The following is a 21,581-nucleotide window of genomic DNA, read 5'->3' as shown; positions in this document are numbered from 1 at the left end:
GCTCCGGAAATACCTTTGTGCCATGGACGCCGAGCTGCAGGCGCGCATTGAGCGACAATCACTGATTCGCACTTCCCCAGGTTTCACGTTAGTGGAGCTGCATTAGCGTTCGATTTGAATTATATAGGTTTTTTGACATATGGAATACGAAGTGGCTTGTTTCGAGTAGTGTATAAGGGGTCGACAAGCCCTTGCGAGAGCGGCTGAACTGAACATGCACCTGAGTCTGCATCAAGCGGAAGATCAAAGACTGAGATGAAAATGTGCTTCAGTCAACAATCCGGGCACCCTCATTCCTTTCCCACCTAATCTCCAACAGCGGCCTAGAGCCGTCCCCTGCATTAAAATAAAGGCTTTATTCATTCATTTTCCATTCATCCACTTTGTTTGAAACCAGATGCTATCGCGAACATGCACGTGCTTGCATTCTTGTAAACAGAGGTCCCTTTTTCTTCTTTCGTTCTTTTCATTGGCTCAGCGCGATAGAAATACACCGTTCCTGTTTCAAAATATTCCTTCGTCGTCTTCATAGATTTGCATGGAACGCAACCCGCATATTTGTTGTGTAATTTACTGCCCAATTTATTAAAGAAAAAGTGCTCGCAGGGGTTTGGAAAATGAGAAGAGCAGTCTTTTGCGCCATAATTTACTTAATAAACCAGCCAATCAATCAATAAGTCAATCAATCAATCATTAGCAATTAGTAGCATTGTTATTCCATGTTCTCAGAAGTCGGCATAAGGTACAGTTATAATTGCAAAAGTTCTCGACATAGAAAGTAATATGCGTCCACGTACCTATTTGCGGGACTGCGAACATCAGAAAAGTGGTAGGAGCAACACGGTTTTCTGTGTACGAGATTGTGAAAAAATACAAGCTCCCGCATTCCTAAACGAACCTCGACTCGAAACTGTTCCTCTACTCCACCGAGTTGAGCACAGTGCCGCCCCTTGACTGAAGAAGACTCTACGATGCTCAAGAACGGCCGTGGGGTGTCAATGAAGTGCCGTGGCCACTTAATTCTGTCGAGGGGAAGCACTCTACTTTCTTTAGTCGAAGTGGACTGTGAAGTTGGGGGTGCGTTCTAAAATACGGGCCAAGGTCTGCTGTAAAACGCCTTAACTTGAGGGTGGAAAGTGAACGCAGGGAGTTTTGGCTCGAGCTAAAAACTGTCCGACCAGAAAAGAAAGGCCGGTAAGTATATATATATATATATATATATATATATATATATATATATATATATATATATATATATATATATATTAAAACAAAACAACTCTCTTTGGGAAGCTGAGACATGCAACAATCTCTCTATATATACTATCTCTCTTCTTGCACCTTCAAATAAAATCTGGTGTGTTTTGCGGATGTACGATAATACCTTTGTTGATCTTTAGCGTGTCACATTTGGGTACAATGACAAGGCCATAAAGCGAGAGAATGCTTGCGGGGCAGCGCAAAGCAGCTAACGACATAAAATAGGTGCAAAGTGCAGAACTAACCGAAAAACGAAGAAGAACCAACAAGTGAAGATTTATGCTATGCATGAAGAGAATGATAACCCTAGGAAGTTTTCTGTGATTTCACAACGCGGTAATTAAACGTTGTAGGTGTCGACGATAGCACGTCGGCATGTCATAGGGTGCACGTGCCTGTGGCTTCCACCACGTGATTGTGGCGCATCTACGGCCGTGGCCGATCCCTCACTCAAGAGTCGGCGCATCATCACGCATGCGCAACGATGTACTCGTAACGGCAGCAGTATATATATATATATATATATATATATATATCATCAGCCTATTTTTATGTCCACTGCAGGACGAAGACCTCTCCCTGTGATCTCCACTTATCCCTGTCTTGCACTAGCTGATTCCAACTTGCGCCTGCTAATTTCTTAACTTCATCACCCCACCTAGTTTTCTGCCATCCTCGACTGCGCTTCCCTTCTCTTGGTATCCATTCTGTAACTCTAATGATCCACCGGTTATCCATCCTACGCATTACATGGCCTGTCCAGCTCTATTTTTTCATCTTAATGCCAACTAGAATATCGGCTATCCCCGTTTGCTCTCTGATCCACACCGCTCTCTTCCTGTATCTTAACGTCGGCCTAACATTTTTCGTTCCATCGCTCTTTGTGCGGTCCTTAACTTGTTCTCAAGCTTCTTTGTTAACCTCCAAGTTTCTGCCCCCTATGTTAGCACCGGTAGATTGGAATGATTGTACACTTTTATTTTCAACGACAGTGGTAAGCTCCCAGTCAGGATATATTTATATATATAAGAAGGGAGACTGTAGCGAACCAGCCCAGCAAGCTCGTGTGCGCGAGGCTGCCTATGTGGTTGGACGATTGCCTGAACGTTGTTCAGACTTCATCTTGTTTAAAAGCGTATTGAATACATATATTTCCGCTATGGCAAGGCCTTTGTTACTAAGGCTTACGGCTGGCAAAGTACCAAGAACGAAAATGAGGACGCGTCCGAGTCAACGAGAAAATATTTCGCGTATGAAACTTTTGGCTATCGCAATGCGGCAATTTGTTGAGAGCTTGACATCCTATTAATGTATGACACGCGCGCCATATCGGGTCCACGCTTCTGGTACAACGAAGCTGCTGCTTCACACTTGCTTAGCTCAACATGTATTCCGGACGCCGCAGCCGCGCCACAAGTTGTTTCGTGAACGTGTGTTTTTTTGTGAACTGGTCGCTTGAACTTGTCCATCAACTGCATTTTGCATGTTGCTTTTATTTTATTCTTCGTTGAGTGTTTTTCTTTTCTTTCCTTTCTGTCACATGCAGGAGAAGAGAAGCGGCTGACGAGAGGCGCCAACATTTATACACATATACACATTAATTAATAAAACGTGCTCGCGCTGTAGAAACACATGTCCCGAAGCGAAAGTAACGCAAGACGAAAGGTACCTTGAATACCTGCGTTTAACAGGTTAATTGTAAAGAAGAGAAAAATTAGGCACACGACATACGCAAGTAAGCATGCACACATGTTACAAGGAAATTCATCTTATGTTCTTGCGATTCGCCAAGCAACTCCGTTTTTCTGTCCACTGAAAATAAGAGTTACTTTGTTATAAAGCACTTTTTCATGTTATAACGTTCATGGTAGTGGAAGTGTCTGCGCATTCTTGATTTTCGCCCGCCTCGTGTAATGTCGGCTTATGAAGCGCTAACACCAGAACACCTTGAAGCGGCGAGTCAGTCGAGCTGATTTATGTTCACAGGAAACAACTGCGCAAAAAACGGGATGAAGAATGATGCAAGGACACAGAGTGATGTCTGTCGACTGAATTTAGGTTGAGTATTCCACGTGAGGCAAAATATATCGTGCGCATTTTAAATTTTTTTAGACCGAGCCCCCCCCCCCCCCCTTTTTTTTTTTTTTTAGTTGTCTCTGGCAGATGGCAGAACTCTTGAGATGGATTATTTGAAAAGGCGGACAGTACTTGCACGAGAAACCGAAATGCATTATCAACTAATTTTTAATGCTAATGAACTTTTAACTGAATTACTTACGGCACATTGCAATTTACGAATTGTAGCCGGCGAGCTTGCAAGGCATATTGTTTGTAACAAATTCTGAGGATCAAACTAGTTTCGAGGTATTCATTCCCAAAGTGTACGACGACATTGGCGTTCCAGTTATTTATGTGCTTCATTGAATTAGAAGGCGTTTTGATTAAAAAGTAAGTGGAACAGTAGTGCACTTTACCCTAAGTCTGACGGCGCACATCTCGAAAGTGGTGTCATCCTCAGAATTAATTCTAATATACATGATATTTACAGTATTAGGCGGTCCCCCTGACAGTTTCATAACTATGGGACTACGGAATGTAAAAATGTCACTAATTATGTTATCATGTACGCAAAATAAATGTGCGTAAACATGAACTTAAAGTGAATATGCCTTGCATGCTCACTGGCTGCAATTTGTAAATTGCTATATGCGCCGTTTTCAAGATCGGATTCGACAGATGGAAACACACTGTGCGGTAAAAGCAAAATGGGTTAAAAAAACTGATTAGTAAGTTTTTGTTGATAAGTCAATTTTGCACTTCCATTTATTGTGCAAGTAATGACCGCCTATTCGGACAATTTAGTTCAAGCATTAGAATTGTGCTATCTGCAACAGGCAATCAATAAAACCCTATTCAGCATTTAAAAAAAACACCAGACGTAAACGCGAAATTAGGGAGCAATAAAATTTTCAAGGAACTGCAGCATTTTCAAAACCGGCATTGGAGTAGCAACGAAACCAACAGATTGAAATACATCGCAAAATACACCCAGAGAAAGCGACATGAAAAGGGGGGCTATCCCTTTCAGCAATGAAAATACTTCGCGCCATATGTTACGAATCGAAATCAATGGCGAAATTCTTTCAATAGTCCAAGGCATGGTGATGAAAAGAAAAAAAAAATACCGTGCAATAACCGCGGACACACGACGGCAAAGAAGAGCTCAACAGTGAGTGTAAAGCTCAAAAACTTGATAAAAGAGAAACAAGTTGTTCATGCTATCTTAAAGTCTCAGTGGCAGGTGGAAACACAAATTTCTGGTGGTTGCAGGTAATGAACATACGTAATTCACATGACTCGCGTATACAATAACCTGTTACTCTCTTTTCTTATAGCTCAAATATGAGTACACGTAGAAGAGAGAGAGAGAGAGAGAAAGAGAGAAAGAGAGAAAGGCACTCTTTTCTGCAGCCCTTAGACATATTTAGAGAGTGGTGTTAGCATTTTTTTTTTTTTTTGTTACTGAAAAGCCTTTTTACTGGTCTATAGGCTCAAGTGAGGGCTTAGCGTGTGTGATGATGCTACGTGCATTTGGTCTGTGCGCATGCAGAGACGTTTGATTTTGTGCGCAATATCGATTGAAAGTCACTAAACAGGCGACTGCGTTTGTGGCTCCATCTGTCTGGTTCGGCGTGATTTCGTCTAAGCTATCGCTTTTGCGCGCTTTTAGTAAAACTTCGCTTTCCAGTGTGCAATTACATGCCGGCTTCAAAAACCATATTAAAGGCTGTGGGTGTATTTCTTCAGCGTCTATAGCAAGTGTCCATTGAATCTAAAGAAATCCCGTTGCCATAACCGCATCACTAGGCGATACGGAAGTAAAGTGAACGCCGGCTCTTTAAAGCACTGGGAGAAGCGACTGATGAAATTGCAATCGCGGATAAGATAAGGGATGTTATTGGGAAAGACCTACTTGTGCAATCCCTGTGAATACAGAGATATATATCTAAATAACGTTTAATAGCCTCATAGAAACGAAAGCCTGATGCGTAACACTTTCTCAGTGTCCGTGCTAGCCTAACCCGTAAACTTCGAAGTTCAGTTCTTTCACTTGTTTGAAAAAAAAAAATGTTTGGTGTAAAGCGTGACTGAGTCTTTTTCTCTGATTACATTGGAAATGTTGGAAACATTGGAAATGTTGGAAACCGTTGCGTTGCCGGATTCTCCTCAGTCAATAGCTAGTCCAATGAACAAAGGATGATCACATAACGAACTCTTTGATTAACACCCACACTCTGATCATGCGGATATCTTTTTCATTTTACGGTTCAAACAAAGGTGGTGATAGTTTTTAATAAAATATTGCTCCCCGATCAAGGTTACCCACAACAAGGCACCCTGGAACAACGAGGCCGAAAGCAATTATACTGCTCTCACCATCTTGGGGACGAACTATTTAGGGTGAGGCTCATCTTGTAGTGTAAGATTCACGCAAGGGAAGCTTATCACCTGCTTTTCACAACTATGCGCCAAGAATTCATTAGCTCGGTATCACATTAGATTTTGTAAGAAACGCGCTTACACAGTGTATCCTAATATCCGGCGTGTGTGCGCTAAAAATGAACTGCATGTAGTACGATGAAAAAGCCATTAGCACAACCGTGAGCGAAAAAAAAATAAAGCAATACCAAACAGCGACCAAGTGTTTTGCTTAAATCATTGATACCCGACACACTGCTTCCTCCGTGTATACACAATAAAATGTACACATAATGGATCCCTCAGGAAAACGTTCACGCAAATATTTCGTTTTAGATTAACAGCTGTCACACATTATTTCGCATCGCGCAAAGCGCAATTAGGCTAAACGTAAAAGACAACGAAACGCAATTTCACCCTACTTTTCGGTGGTTTTGACAGAAACAGATTATAGAAACACAGCGACCTGCTGTTAACAAGTTTACGTGCGTATCGTGTGCAGGGGAATGCGGAAAAACAATTCCGAAGCTATAACCTCGCCCTTGTCATCGGCGAGGACGGTCCCGTCTAACGGAAGCTCTGAGGTGACGTAAGCTTTGCGCGCAACGGCTCAGCGTTGCGGCCGAGGTGGTGGCATGGGTAAAAGTGGGCGGGAAATGGGGCTGTGTTCTCGAAATAGCGCGTTTGTCCGTCTGTCGGCGCGTGTCTTCCAGGTGCCCGAAAGAAACACGAGAAGTTCAAGGGAGAAACATCAGGAGCAGCTCGTCTCCGGATATCGCGTGCTGTGGACACGTCAGTGGTAAAAAGAGCTCAGCGGGCCATTTTCTCGTCAAGGATAAGCTTAGGCGCACGTACGGTCAGGTTGACATATATAGGCACTTGCGTCACCTGCTATGTTTGTTCCTCTGTTTCACTTTTCTCTTTCAACAGGTGGGTTTAGCCTGGTGATCAAGGCCGGCTACTGCTCCACCCGAGCGGCTCCTACAAGATCACTGCGCTATTTCACAACATATACATCGAACCAGTTTCTCTTAGGAATGAAATAAGAAGACGTGAAGTTTATTCTTTGCGGGCTATAACTGATCCTTCTGGGAACACAAGGTGTTGCAGGAAGGCATGCGGAAGGTCCTTCTTTTGCAAGTTCTGCAGAAGAGTGGCCCTTTCATCTAGGTCTTTTGGGCAATCGATACGGCCCGTCTTAACTAACCATGCTGGTGTACGAGCAGATCTTGTTCTTATTCGATATAGAAGCGATGCTTCCTCTCGCCGAAATTTCGTGGTTACGCAGGTCATATGTGGTAAAACCCAAAAAGACCCTAGGAGATTTCGGATGTAAGATTTTTTAACTTGATTATTCTTTGGAGTCTTGTCTTTGTGAGGATGACAGAGCACTGCGTATGCAAGAGCATCAGCTTTTTCATTGCCAGCATTACCAGTGCGGGAGGGAATCCACTAGAACTTTACTTAGGATGGCGTGATGACGACGACGATAACGACGACTTGGCGCCTTTACATGTCCAGGAATTTTGGATATTGCTCCTTCGACAATCTGTCGAACTTCACCGCAATACACCAGCGTAACTCAATGGGAAACATTTTCCAAAAATTAGTTTTCGGAAGATTGGCCGAGTTTCAACAAGTTTCAAACAGCAACGTCGAAAGGGTATTTCGTTCTAACAACATATATGTTATTAGAACGAAATACCCTGATTAGAACTGAGTGCCGTAAATGCGTATACGCATTTACGGCACTCAGTTCTAATCAGTTCTAACTTCGCTGGTGGTATAACGCAGCACTGCTATAACAGTGGTAAAACACTGGTCTAACGCAGCACTAAGCGCCGACTAAGTGTAATAAATGGAATTGTATTAGAAGGAAATACTTTCTCGATGTTGCCAACAAAAACCAATTGAAACTAGGTAGATCTTCTGAAAAATTATTTTTCACAGTGCTACCCATGGCGTTACGCTGGTGTGTTGCGGGAACAAATTATGTAAGGGGGCAAAGTCCAAAATTTTGGGGTATTCATACAATCAAACATGCATCGATTAATCCCTGACGTCTATTACGGATGTATATTGTTCACTTACTGACAAGTTTGCTTCGAGTACGCGTGTCCATCCTTGTAGTCGGTCCTCCGGAGTCGCTCGTTGGTGGCATTCACCTTCTCCCGGATCGTCTCCATATCACACTCGTCCGCTGCGAAACCGTGTAACGTTACGTTACCAGTGCGAGCAGCTGTTACTGGTAGTGTTAAAACAAGCAAGTTAAAGATGCACTGTAGTCTAGTCGTGGAGTTAGGTTAAAACAAGGGGGCATTCGCTAAGGAGCATGAACATTCTCTGAACGCAATTTCCCTATATGAACACTGGCCTTTCTCGACTTGAAAAGCTGCTCTCGAGGAACAATCGGACGAACATTACATACCCGATTATTTTTATCACCATTCCGTACTTCTATTTGACTACTTGCCATCTTTCTTTTTTGTTTTTTGCAAGAGTGTGAGCACCGTGAATTGCGTCAAAGCACTGTGACACATGCCATAAAGAAGAGCGGGCAAAGACCTCACAGTTCTCTTTAGTCATAAGCCCGAAAATTTAGTGGAAAAGCAGAGGGGGAAAATCTGAAAATGACTGCTGGTGATTATGCATGCATTGCGCGCCCCCCTCCCATCACCCCATTTCTAAGCTTGGCAACGAGATTTCCATTATCTGAGCTTAATTTGTATGCCCTGTAAGTTGTCACTTCATACTTATGCCTTTGACCGCTCCTGTCTGGTATAGTGACAGCCGTGCGAATGCGTTATGACAAGAGCCAAGTGGTTAACTATTGACGGGAGAGGCGTGACGTTAAGAAAGTCTGCAAGATGCTGAAGAGAAGAAAAAAAAACATACTTGTGCGCACTCCACTGACAGGTCGTCGAAAGCAATTATTAAACGATAGGAAGCAGAAAGAAAACACTCCACAGCGCGGTAACCTAAACAACTACGACGACACGGACTTAAATTTCCTCGTTCCTACTTGAGTCGAACAAATGGAAGGCGCTCTCTCGACGTGTTGCAGACGCTAACGAAAACAGTTCACTGAAGGGAGCAGCATAATGTGCGTTGGCGCTAATCAACTCCTGCAACAATCATGATCGTTCTTTTATTTTCTTTCTTGCTTCATTTTTCCGCGATAATTATGTTACCAGCTTTATCGTAAGACACTTCACCATAATTTTGCGATCCAAAATTAAAGAAGCAAGTTAATGGCGACAAGTTTCTGCGCAGCGACTTCTGTACTTTCTGATAGCGAGTAAACAAAGCTCCCACCGTGAACATGCAGACAATGAGGAAACGTAAGCCCAAGAAACAAATTAGCTGTTAAATGTAAGTAAATTCTGTAGAAAGTGAAGCAAACCACTCATCATGCATCTCGATTTTGTTATCAAGTTTCCTCCTAAAGGTCGTTGTCGCGTTGTAGAATAAGCACACACAAACACACACGCATACATTTCTTTCTCGATCAACGACGAACGCACACAGCGATATTTTTCTTAATACTCTTTGACATCTGAAGTTCTCTGTTCCTTCGGAGAAACTGCTGCATTATACTATTCTAAGCAAAAAGTGGATAAGAAACGAAAACCCGAGGCATCGTTATTGCACTCCAAACACATGCCGGTGAGAATCTTCCGTTGAGCATGCCCCTGCCTTGCGTGCTTATACGTACCCACTCTGATAAAGTGAGGAAACGCCACGGCGTCTGAAATTCAAATGAGCAACGACGTGTCAGACCAAGCACTCCGCCACGCTGCGTCTGCGCTACCCAAAATTAGTTCCGTGGTGGTTTCAAATGTGCATGGCGTGCAACAAGTTCCGCGTTAGCACGCTGTCGCGCAACAGCGTGCACGTCCACCACGCTAAAACTTGGAACTCTCGGTTGTCTTCCCAGTCTCACGAATTCTTGCACACTCAGGTACGAGCAGCAACCACGTATTCAAGGCCCGTAAGACACTGGCGCCCTCTTTGCGCGGCTTCGTTTATTAAGACCAACTGTTGGCGAAGCATCAGCTAACCACGATTGTGCTAACGTTTTTTTTTTTTTTTTTTCATTTTTGCTCTTTTTTTTTCTTCTCTGAAGAAGGCGTGCCCCCTTCTATCCAAGATAAAGTCAAAGTAACATTCAACTAATGCTACTTCACATAGTGAACTGTAATTTCCTCAGAAACGAAGAGAGCTTTGGGACATAGTCATTTTTGAAGTTGGTTTTTGTACCATGTACCGACTGGCAAGTACAAATTATAAAAACCTGTTTTTTCTATCTTTTTTTTCTACATCAAGTGTTGAATCTAGCATTCCCATTCTCGAGAAAAACTTAATGTTTGTTCCTGTAAAAACCGCCTTTCTTTGCTTAACCAAACAGATGAACGTGTAACTTTCATCTGGTATATGCTGGCATGTTGAGGCTGCATTCTGAATTTTCATGCCAACTCGGGCTCTTTTAAAAGCACTCTACTGTTGTTGACACAACAGCCCAGATCCGACTAGTGTCAAACTTTATGAAACCTGACGACAACAATATGATTTACCGAATTTCCATGGTGTTGTGAATGCTTCCGACCTTGTTCCAGGAATGAATATTTTACGCAACCACTTCAAAGCTAATTTTGAAGGCACTGAGCAACACTGGTACTCAATTGGGGACCCAGGGATGGAAGGGTGAAAAAAATAAGTCAAAATTTTGCCTTATTCTTTTAGAAGCTGCACGTCATGCTTATAACTAGTTTCTTCATACTCTGCTCGACCGATTCACGCAAAACACATGCGCAGTTATTACCTCTGAAAGCACTTTCCTTGGCCTTAATGCAACCTCCGAAGAGCTTTACTATGCTACCCTATCTTCCAGAAAATGTTAACTTGGTTTAATAAGCACGCCAAGAGCACTGCGCTGAATCCTGATTGTTTTGAATATTTGGCCGGGCTAACGACTACGAGGAAAACACATTAAAGCTCTCACAAAGAGATATCACTTTCTGCTTTATTGGTTGAGTCCCTGCTAGTCATGGATGTAGGGAATGTTTATATCGCCTGTGATTACTCCTCTAAACAAACACAGCTTAGTTGATGACAAAAATGCACGTATTATCTATCAAAAAAAAGGTAAAAGATTTACAAACACATGTACTTATAACAGTAGAGAGTTTTAGTACAGCGTAAAATGCTAGCGTTAGCGAGCGACGAGACGCTGCCGCTATTGTACGCTTAAGAGCATGGCATAAGCTAGTGTTTAAAATAGCAGAACCGAGTGGAACGCTTACGCTAGAGTGTACTAGAAATAGCTAACGCATACTTAAACGGATTCGGCACCACTTAGGCGTAAACGTTAACAAATTACAAGTAAACCAAGTGCACGTCAAATATCAATCTAATCTAATGCTGTATCCGTATTGTCAGCAAAGCGACAATACGACAACAAAGCTACAACTGCAGTGACACTTCGCTTTTCCGCGAAATATGATTTAGTTTGTGGCACCACCTGTAGTACAAGGAAACATTCGTTATCAACGGCCTCTGATATCGCGCTGCGTATACTGGCGTGTCGCTCGCGCTGCCAAATTTTGGAGGCCATGGACTGCTCTTTGCCTATAAAGAGTCGAAAAATTGAGGACCGAGCTTGGAAACAGTACTCAGTTGTCACTAATACTTTGCTGTCTAAAAACATAATGATCCAAATCTAAAAACTGAAAACAAGCATCTGATGGGAACAAATGGACCAAACAGCGGAGGACGACGACTTGAGAGATGCCAAGTGAACTGAGGTTGAGTTACCCGCCGTGGTTGCTTAGTGGCTATGGTGTTGGGCTGCTAAGCACGAGGTCACGGGATCAAGTCCCGGCCACGGCGGCCGCATTTCAATAGGGGCGAAATGCGAAAACACCCACGTACTTAGATTTACGTGCACGTTAAAGAACCCTAGGGGTCCAAATTTTCCGGAATCCCCCCCCCCCCCCCCCTACGGCGTGCCTCACAATCAGATCGTGGTTTTGGCACGTAAAACCCCATAATTTAACTTTTAAATGAAATAATAAAGACAGGAGACCAGCGCACATGGTTCCGTACTTGCAAAAGTTGTCGCACAATCTCTTGTTTAAGCTTGTTAACAAAGCTGATACAGAGTTCCTTGAAGTTTTCTTGAGTTGCACAACCCACGCGCAAGCCTGATTACCTTTTTAGGGTTATTGTGTTCGATAAGACGTCGTGGCAGTTCCATGTAGGAAAAGTTCTACAAAGCTATCTAAAGAAGTTACCGATAAAGGTCCCTTTTTTGGTAAGAAGCTGCGAATAAGTTATCTTGGCAATTAATGAACACCGGGATACTGCACTAACCGCATTTTCAATAGGTGTAGATGACTTATATTATTCTGTGCCGCTTGATGGTTTGATGTGTGATGCGCGGGAAAAGGATAGAAGATTTGGGATAACGGAATTTACAGAATTCTGTGATTCTTAAGAGTGACATTTTTTTACGCATTTAGATTTTCATCTTCATTCAACTGCCATCAATTACGATGGCCAGTTCTACATCCTTTGTACCGCCATCTTTGTAGGCTCAGCCATAGCCCCCATTTTGTGCGATGTGTTTTTATCATCTGTTGACAATGTAATTTCTGCTAAGTTGGTGGACACGCCTGTAACGCGAGTGTTTAGGTACGTTGAAGACTACTTAACTGTTATGAATAAATATGTGCGTATGCATTTGCATAACGCGTCGAAGAAATTTTGGGCATGTTCATCAAGTCATTGGGAGGATTTAAGTTCACGTACGAATTGCCGATTAATAAACTCATTCAGTTTCTTGATAATTATGTGTTTTATTTGGATGACCATGTATGCTGTTCATATCATCCCAGATCTAAGAAAACCTTGTTGCCCTACGACAGCGCACAACCATAATGGATTAAGAGGGGCATAGCGACCATATGTATTAAGGCAGCACTGAGTAAGTCGTGTGAGCACGAGTGTGAGCGAATGATTTATTAAATCAGACTGCACGATTAGAGAACACAAGTTCTCCTCGTTATGAAATCACTTAAGTATGCGAAGCCATCTTGCAGAAAGAAAAAAGAATAAAGCCCCGCCCCCATGGAGCGAACTTCAACGGCGAACTTCGTGCGGCCCGCACCAGCGCGGCGGAACTCCAGTGTGCCGCCGCCGTGCTGCACCCACATGTGGCGAAAAAAAAGGCGGCCACCGCCGCCACGATTTCAGTGTTGCTAAAAACAGCGTGATTCCATTCCTAGTAAAATGCAGTGAAAAAATAGTTTTGTATCTGCAAGTGAACCATTATTCTGCAACTGAACCATATTGGTCGCGCCTGGACGGCTGTGATCAATCGATGATTTCACGCGATGCGAGCAGCTTTGTTCGCCATGTTCGCTCTAGGCACTTTGGCTGGCTAGCCGAGTCAATACGGCGGCAAGAAGTCGGACGCGACTGCGCTCTGATTGGTCCGTGCTCACAGCCTTCATTCGCCGCTTCCGGAGAGCGGTTGACCGCCTGCGAACATATTGACGTTCGTGACTTGACGTTCGTGATGCGATACGCGATATGGATGTCGGCGTATAGGAGTGGCGTCACCAGTGTTGATTCGATGAGCCACGACAGATGTTTGGCCTAGAGTACGGCCGTCAAAATCAAAGATGTCACGATAGGACGCCAGGACCCGTTAGAGATCTTGGGCTTGCGCCTGGGCCAGATCGGGAGCAATCATCTTGTTAATGTCGTCGAGAGACGAAGGCGCGAAGTTAGCCGAGCAAGAAGGCGGCGAAACATCGGCATCCAAAGTGGCAATCTTGCAGGGGTCAAGCACGGAAATGGTGGCCAGCGACATGCCTTGCGGGATAACCTGAGTCAACAGGCTGACGTTGAGAAGCGGCGCGACCACCGTATTGTCAGCAACGGAAACAATGGTGTGAGCCAGGGCGACATCGCGGGCTAACAGGACGTCGATAATCGGAGACAAGACGTAGTCACCATCGGGAATGTCATGTGAAGACGTCAAAGTAACGTGTGTAGCAGCGTGAGGCGGCAAACGAACGTGGTGGCGAGAGCATAAGCGTGGCGTTATGTCAGCTGGACTGTCGGGAGGATGGGGCAGCTCAAGCTGAAGAGCACCGGTCGCACAATCAATGAGGGCAGAATGAGTGGACAAAAAATCTAAGCCGAGAATAAGGTCAGGGGGGCACTTCTCGATGACGGCAAATTCGACGGAAGTGGGATGACCAGCAATGCAGACGCGAGCGGTGCACATCCCAAGAACGGCAGGAGTCCCTCCATCAGCGATGCGGAGGATGCGGGAGGCGGCAGACGTGAGCACTTTATGAAGGCGTCGACGAAAATCTGCACTCATTACAGAGATGTGCGCGCCAGTATCGATGAGTGCAGAAATAGTTACGCCATCAACATCAACGTCTAACAAGCTTCGTCTTGTCGGCAGCGTCAGAAGAGGATTTGTGGTGGCAGTCGTCAATGCAGCGTCACCTCCGGGCGCTGCATTGTTTAGTTTTCCTGATAGGCACGAGCAGGGTTGAAGGGGGACGACGGGCGGCGAGTCTGTGGTGAGCGCGACGACGGGCGACGGCCTGGAGGCGAGCGTGACTGGTGACCACGCGGCGACGGGAAGCGGCTACTCATCCTGGGGGAAACACCGTCGTTGGGGAAATAGGTCTGGGTTGAAGGCGGAATGCGGGTGCTCTCGGGACGGCGGTAAGGGGTAGATAGCGTTCGAGGCGCCGAGGACCAGCGGGTGGCGCAATAACGGGTGACTTGGCCGATACGGTGACAAGTAAAACATATCGGTCGATCGTCAGGGGTTCGCCACGCAGCAGGGTCGCGATATCGAGCAGCGTATCGCTGCTCTTGATAAGAAGAGGGCGGACGCCACGAAGTTTGTGTCGGGCTGGCAACGGTGCACATAGAGTGAATGCCCATGTTGGCGAGCTCCTGCCGGACAATGGCTTGAACGAATGGAGCCGTAATCGAGCTCGAGTCACAGGCGTGAACTGGAGCAGGGGTCATGGCTTCAAGTTCGCGGCGTACAATACGTGTCAGCTGATCTGGTGGAACCGACGGTTGTGCAGCCGTGCGGTCTTCGCAAGATGACGTTGCCGCCGTGTTGGGAAGCCGGGCAAACGAGTGGCCAATGCGCCGGCTTTTAGCCTGCTGAAAGCGCCGGCACTCCTTTATAATGGCGTCGACTGTAGAACAATTTCTACACATCAAAAGGTTGAAGGCGTCGTCGGCGATCCCTTTCAAGATATGCCCAACCTTGTCGTCCTCCGGCATCTCGGCGTCGGCCTTTCGGCATAGCGCTAATACGTCTTCTATGTACGCGACGTAAGATTCCGCTAGCCATCTGCGCACGTGAACGCGAGCGTCTTTGTCGCGGCGATCTTCAGGCCAAGGGGCTTCCCAAACAATTCTTGGAGTTTTTCTTTGCAGGTGTCCCAGCTCCCAATCTCAGCTTCGTGATTATCAAACCATACCTTCGCAGTGCCTGTCAGGTAGAAGATTATATTTGCCAACATCATGGTAGGGTCCCATCGGTTGTTTTTACTCACGCATTCGTACTGCGCCAGCCAGTCAACGTCCGCGTCACTGGAACCGGAGAACGTGCCAGGATCCCGGGGTTGCACAAGCACGACCGTTGAAGTGGCGGGCGCTGATGTAGACGCTGTGTCTTCCGCCATTGCAGACAGATGTCCGAAACGACGGCCTGCTGCGAAGTTCCGTTGTGACGCGAGACTTACCCAGCACCTCCACCAAAGTGTGACGGAAGCGAGATGGAGGCGAAGGATGTATTTACAAAATATATACAGAGGAGGCTAGGGCAAGGGACGTCCGATCCGGGCCAAGAGCTAGCGTCTTCATCGTCGTCTTTGTCGCGCTGCCAAGCATCGCGTTGATCCCTGTATGGATTGCTCCGTAACAATATCTATAGCCCGCCTTGATCGACAGCGAACAGCCGCGGGCCGCCGGGCGGCCACCGCGCGCGGCCATTCGCCAGTTTTTCGCAAGAAAATCGCTCCATGTGGGTCGGGCTTAAGTTTGGAACCAGCACACAAAGAAAAGAATAAAGGCAGGAGACCAGTGCAAGTGGTGCCATACTTGCACATGTTGTCACACAATCTAAAGAAAGTTTCCAGTAGACATAATGTTACTTTACTTTTCAGTGCCCCGTACAAGCTTTCCTCCGTATGCAATCGTATGAAAACACTCGAAAGGCCCCTGAGCACCACCAATTATAAAACTTGTTTCACTGGCTGCACGCGCAGCGTTATCTATTTGATACCGGTTGAGCTGTGGTAAGGCATATATAGGACAAACGGGACAGTGTTTCCATGACAGAGCTCGTCAGCACTGCACTAACGTAAAGCATGGATATGGAAGTCATTTAGCGGGACATTGTAACAAGTGCGCATGCACTTCCATGTTTGAAAAGACAAAGTTCATAGGGAAAGAAAAAGGTAAGAGGGAAAAGGAAATAATAGAGGCATATCATATTTTAAAGGAAGGAGATAAAATGTGTAAGTGCTCTTCTCTTACTTTGTCGGAAAAAGAAACAGCTTTTTTGCACGAAAAGATTATAAATTTGCTGACTTTGTTGATGTATATGTGACTGGTGTACGCATGCCTATGCTGGTAAAGGTACAATATAGTTGGTGACCTTCAAATAACCTTCCCAATGGTAGTCAGCGCTTCTCTGTGGTATTTGTTTCTTCGTGTCTGTTTTATTCACGCTGTTCAACCTCAGTTCTAAATATGAACCAACTAGCCCTCATCAAGATGTTACTAATGCTAAGTGAGGGGCTCTCACCTCGAAGACGCCGCTATTTATTTCCCGTTAAATTGTCTTTGTGAGCGTAATGAATTTAAGAAATAGCGGAGGCACCGAACGCCCTAAGCTGCCTTATCATTCTGCGCATGCACTCTCAGACCCCTCCATTTCATTGCGTGTAGCGCGGTGCCACAAAGCTCTCTAATGACCGTAAGTTGCAGTGGCACATTCCAAGGAACAATACGTTAGTGCATGTAGCAGTTCTGTACGTGGCGCAATGCACATGGCGCTCTCATCATCATCGTCGTCGTCGTCGTAGATGTCGGAGTCGAAAGCTGTGCAAAAGCACAGTACAAGGTTAAGAATACACACTAAACATAATAAAACCCTTATGGGTGTATAAAGGGTTATTCGTTTGTACCTTAGTTTTTGTCCCTCACCTTTAAGATATATAAATCGGATCGTTGATGACGACAAATTAACTTTTCTTTTTTGAGTTCTTGTAGCAAGTAAACTTAACCATAGCTGCAACAGACAACACAAAAGTGGGTGAAGCAAAAAGTAAAAAGTCGCTGTTGAACTCTGGCGCCAGATATTTCGGTGCGCACCAGGTGATCGGAATTAGCACACAGTTCCCCTTCCCATGTTTCTACATCTAAATAAAAGAAATACGCAGTTTCCAATCACGGCTTCTTTCTCATCGTAGGTGTAGTTTGAGCTCGCCGTCGAGTACAATAAATATTTTATAGTCTTGAGGAGAAGGGTGTTAGCCATGGAGCAAACCAGCATATTTATGGGCGTAAGCATTTTTGAGTACAGACGACGAAGCACTGACCTGCAACTGACGTTTATAGCGTGCTGCGCACGGAATGCAACTAAACTGGAAAGGGGGCCCAACACAAGGGCAAAGAGAATCTTGACGAGGTAATTACGTGTGGTATATGGTATATATCAAATCCAGCAAACCTAGCCGCGCCCGCGGGCACGCATACAGAAATTCAAGACACGACTAACTTTGCATTTAGCACTTCCAGGGCCATCAACTATAGCATTAATAAAGTTTAAGTGTTCGCTCCTACCACGTTTTCATGACAGCTATCAACACAAATTTCATGGCTGCTCTCAACACGTAAGCCAGGAACGTATGTACCGTTGTCCGACGGTTTCTGACCTAAAATAAATATAGAATCAGCGTATTTTTAGGGCTGTGTTGCGGTATATAGTTTCATTTTCATTTCAAATATCCACATTGGTGTTTCGACATGCTCAAAACTTATCAAGGACATTTACAGCTGTCGTCTCTACTTGCTGAACCTGGGCACACGTGTGATGTCCTATTTAACCTGCAGTTTATTCATAATAACACTGTTGCTGCCACTGTTGGTCTATAATGACAGGCCTGGCGAGTATACAAGAGCTTGGCTTTCAAGTACAAATGACTACACGAACAAAATAGAAGTTATACGAACAGATCAAGGCGTCATCAGTGCACTCGTCTTTAGCTTCGTCATTTTCGGGGTGCTCCGAGAAGCTTTAGAGCGAACTCGGTCCCTCTATATATGATTGGTGCACTATGCAAACGGTGACCATTTATGTAGCATTATTTATTTGTAATTTTTTAACATTATAGAATAATACGTAGCATATCGTAGGTTATTATACGACATATATGGCAGATTATTTTTTTTGGGCAACTGGTGAAGCACATGCATATAACAACTAAAGCTCACGTCGTTTTCTGCCGGAATTCCGTATCCTTAGCCCACTGGCGACAGCCACCGGAAAGCGTGAAAGCAGTCCTGCGTCGTTAACAGAGTTCTGTCCGCGTTGCGAAAGTTTAGTGCGATACTGCACCACAGCCCTTACGCCATCTGCGTATACAGGCAGCTCACGGAACGCTCTCTGTTTCGTGCTCGTTTTGAGGGGCCCCCCGAGCGATGGACGAGCCGTCGAGACAAACAAGAGCAAGCGGACGCGCAGAGCTCCCCACGGCTCGGAGTCCAAGAGCGGAGTCAGTCGGCACTTAATAAAGATAGGCCTTGAATGCGGTCGAGTGAAGGCCGCGACAGCTATATCGCGCACCGGGACTTTTGGACTCGCTTACGACCTCTAAAACGCTTTCGGCAATTTCGGGCGGTCGCCGCTGCTCGTTGCAGTGCGCGCCTCGCATGCAGACATATAGTGTCGGTGCGTATTCTGTTCCTCTTTCTTATCTTTCTTTTCTTTATTTTATTTCTTTTCTTTTGCTTGTACTTCTCAGTTCTACTTATTCTGATCCAAACAATTTGAAAACGCTCAACTGCAGAGTTCACAAAGCCGCTCAGTGAAGAATCTATCACTTTGCTTAAATTTGCTGCATAGCCCACGCAGCGGTTCCCGGCTGCAAGCATATACGCACGGTGCCGTGGGCGAGGAAGGTCACCGAGTCATTTGGAGGAGCCGTTCATTCATAGGCTTTTGTTGTCACTTTTTTTTTTCAATATGCATAGAACAGTGCTCATCAGACTGTCGCGACGAACCACGTGACTCATATTTGTGAGATCACATACTTGATGGCGAAAGGCCTGGTATGGCCAATATCTCAGTGTGAAACGCAGAGACTGCAGACACACTGACCCAAGATGCCGTTCCTTCCTGCAGGCTGCGCTTATGTCCTCTACACCGTGTTAACTCTTACGAGACCGGCGAACTGCCCGTTCGGTCATAGTCAAAGACCTGCTTTTGTTTTTTTGTTTTTTGTTTTTTTTCACCCCCGCACCTTCTCTCCCCTTGCTGTTCCTGAATGAGTCGGCACAGTCACACAAATGGCCATGCCAGCTGCAGTCTCATATATTCTTGACCGCATTGGGAACGTTATCTGTGTAGTTGTTGTGTTGTTGTTTTTCTTTTTCTCTGTCCTTCTTTTTTCTTTTTTTTTTCATGAGCCGGCGCAGTCACACAAATGGCCATGCCAGCTGCTGTCTCATACATATATGGCCGCACTCGGAAGGTTCACTGTGTCGTTGTGGTTGTTTGCGTCTTTTTTTTTTCTTGTTTTTCTTTTCTTTTGAGGGGTATTAACATTTAACAAATTTAACAATAACACATTCAACAAATCGGCTTACATATCTATAGCCACCTATATACTACTGCTACAGATATGTCGATTAGCTCTACGGGATCAACCAATGAAACAACTAACACGGCCTAAATATCGACGCTGCAACAAATAGACGCCTTCAAGCGACTCATTCCTTGAATAAGCGAATAGCTTTCTCGAAGCGTTCGGCTATCCGCTTGCATTGACAATCATCGTCTGTTGTTCCCTCACTTTCTCTTTTTTTTTTCATAGTAGCTTATACAACTCACAGCCATCAGGTGTCCAATATACCAGCATTGCAATTACACTAGGGAAATCTCGTTCAAATGTCGCCGGCGACATTGCTACATTTCACTCGTGAGATCAGTTATAAAAGATGGCGAATGAGTTCTGCGATAGCCCACCAAGTGGAGGAATTTTCATGAGAGGGAAAAATTTGCACTCACCTGGAATGCAGCAAAACGAAACCTGTATGAGTTTCATTTGTAGCTTCGTTCTACTGTAAGGTGGATGCTAATTGTTTTCCTTTTAGTTGTAGAAGAAATTTTGGTTTCCGAGTTCGATATAATCCCCAGCCGGGACCTTCAGAACAACCCATCGATCCTAAAGAACAAGAAGCACTTAACGCAGCAAGTGCCTCATCACAGGCTACTTGGACACTGATTTACATAGTCACTGAATTTTAGAAACGGTGCAATGAAACTTTATATTTTAAGTGCACTTCAAATGCCGCGCTACCGACACGTCGGGCAGGTAAGTGCTTGTACGTTGTCGTGCTGAATGATGAAAAAGAAAATGTCACTGTTTTACACAGCCTCACCCAAATAATTGTACTGCATGCAAACCAACCCCGCCGTTATGACATAGAAAAGAAACGAAAATAAACATGATGCACCAAGATTTCTAAATCAAATATTTACAAACAATAAGTTGGAATGCCTACAATAAAAAATATCATAAGCATTCAGCTAAACATCCAGAAACATAAGGTTCCAAAGTTATACATTTGAACTAAATGAATCTAGCCTATTTAGAAATGTAATCTTAGAGGGCTAAAGTATACGCATGTGTTGCGGATTTCCCCCACACATACATTATACCGCACCACAAAGAAAGAAAGTTGCCTACATCACAAAGGAGACATAGTCACAGATTGTTAATCTAAACAACACTTTACTTTCTGTAATGTCGTATAATTTGATAATTTGTAATTATTTTGGAATAAAATTTACTTAATCTTTTTTCTAATTTTCACTTTAAATTATTACATTAATTTCAGATCCCACTCCCGCCCTCCGACCAACCACCGCGAGGTCATTGGCCATTCCCATAGTGAGCGATGAAATTTATTGAGGAACAAACAAACAAAAAGAGGATAACAGTCTTTGCAGTGGGAGAATAAAATTAGCTTAAATTGTGCGGTTTAAAGTCCCGAAACTGCAAAGCTGGTTACGAAGGACCCCACAGTGAACGGCTCCGGATTAATTTCGACCACCTGGGGTCAAAGTTAATTAAGTTAATCAAATTAATTTGACCGCGCACACAAAGCATGGTACCCAAGCGCTCCACCCTTATCTCAACGCGGTCACAGCGGCCGGGAATCGAGTCCGCGAACTCGTGTTCGGCGGCAGAACGCCGTGTGTTCACGAAGACACCGCAGTGGGTCCCTGTGGGATAATGCGGCTGTCGCCGTAAATAAGTTCAGAGCCGAAGATGTCACTGAGTTCAATTTTATTATTGCGTATGTTCTGTGTAGAACACATATTTCGGGCTACTGAAGGGCTGTAAGCGTAGGAACTACGAAATATTTCACGAGTCCGTGATTCATAGACGCTCGAACTGCAAAAATACCAAGTTAACGAAAAACACTGCTTAGCACCACTGCGTTGAGGGAGGCACGAGTTTTATTGAAATCCACGTTGACGGCTGCAGCGCGCTGCA

General features: G+C 44.7%; 1 protein-coding gene across 2 annotated transcripts in view; it reads right to left on the bottom strand.

Annotated features, from left to right (window-relative positions):
• Window positions 1–21,581, bottom strand: part of LOC119442875 (uncharacterized) — a 57,579-nt gene that overhangs the window by 29,970 nt on the left and 6,028 nt on the right. Inside the window, exons 2-3 of one of the 2 annotated variants that reach the window (XM_037707920.2) lie at window positions 9,455–9,487; window positions 7,831–7,939 (exon numbers count right to left, since the gene is read on the bottom strand). In XM_037707920.2, coding sequence (XP_037563848.1) covers window positions 7,831–7,939; window positions 9,455–9,487 — 142 coding nt within the window. The remainder of the gene's footprint in view (window positions 1–7,830; window positions 7,940–9,454; window positions 9,488–21,581) is intronic. The other variant, XM_049662432.1, reaches the window with a different exon arrangement.

This window comes from Dermacentor silvarum, chromosome 2, assembly GCF_013339745.2.
Source record: "Dermacentor silvarum isolate Dsil-2018 chromosome 2, BIME_Dsil_1.4, whole genome shotgun sequence".
Lineage (NCBI taxonomy): Eukaryota > Metazoa > Arthropoda > Arachnida > Ixodida > Ixodidae > Dermacentor > Dermacentor silvarum.
Note: the sequence above shows the minus strand (reverse complement) of the source record. Positions and strands in the feature narration are given on the sequence as shown.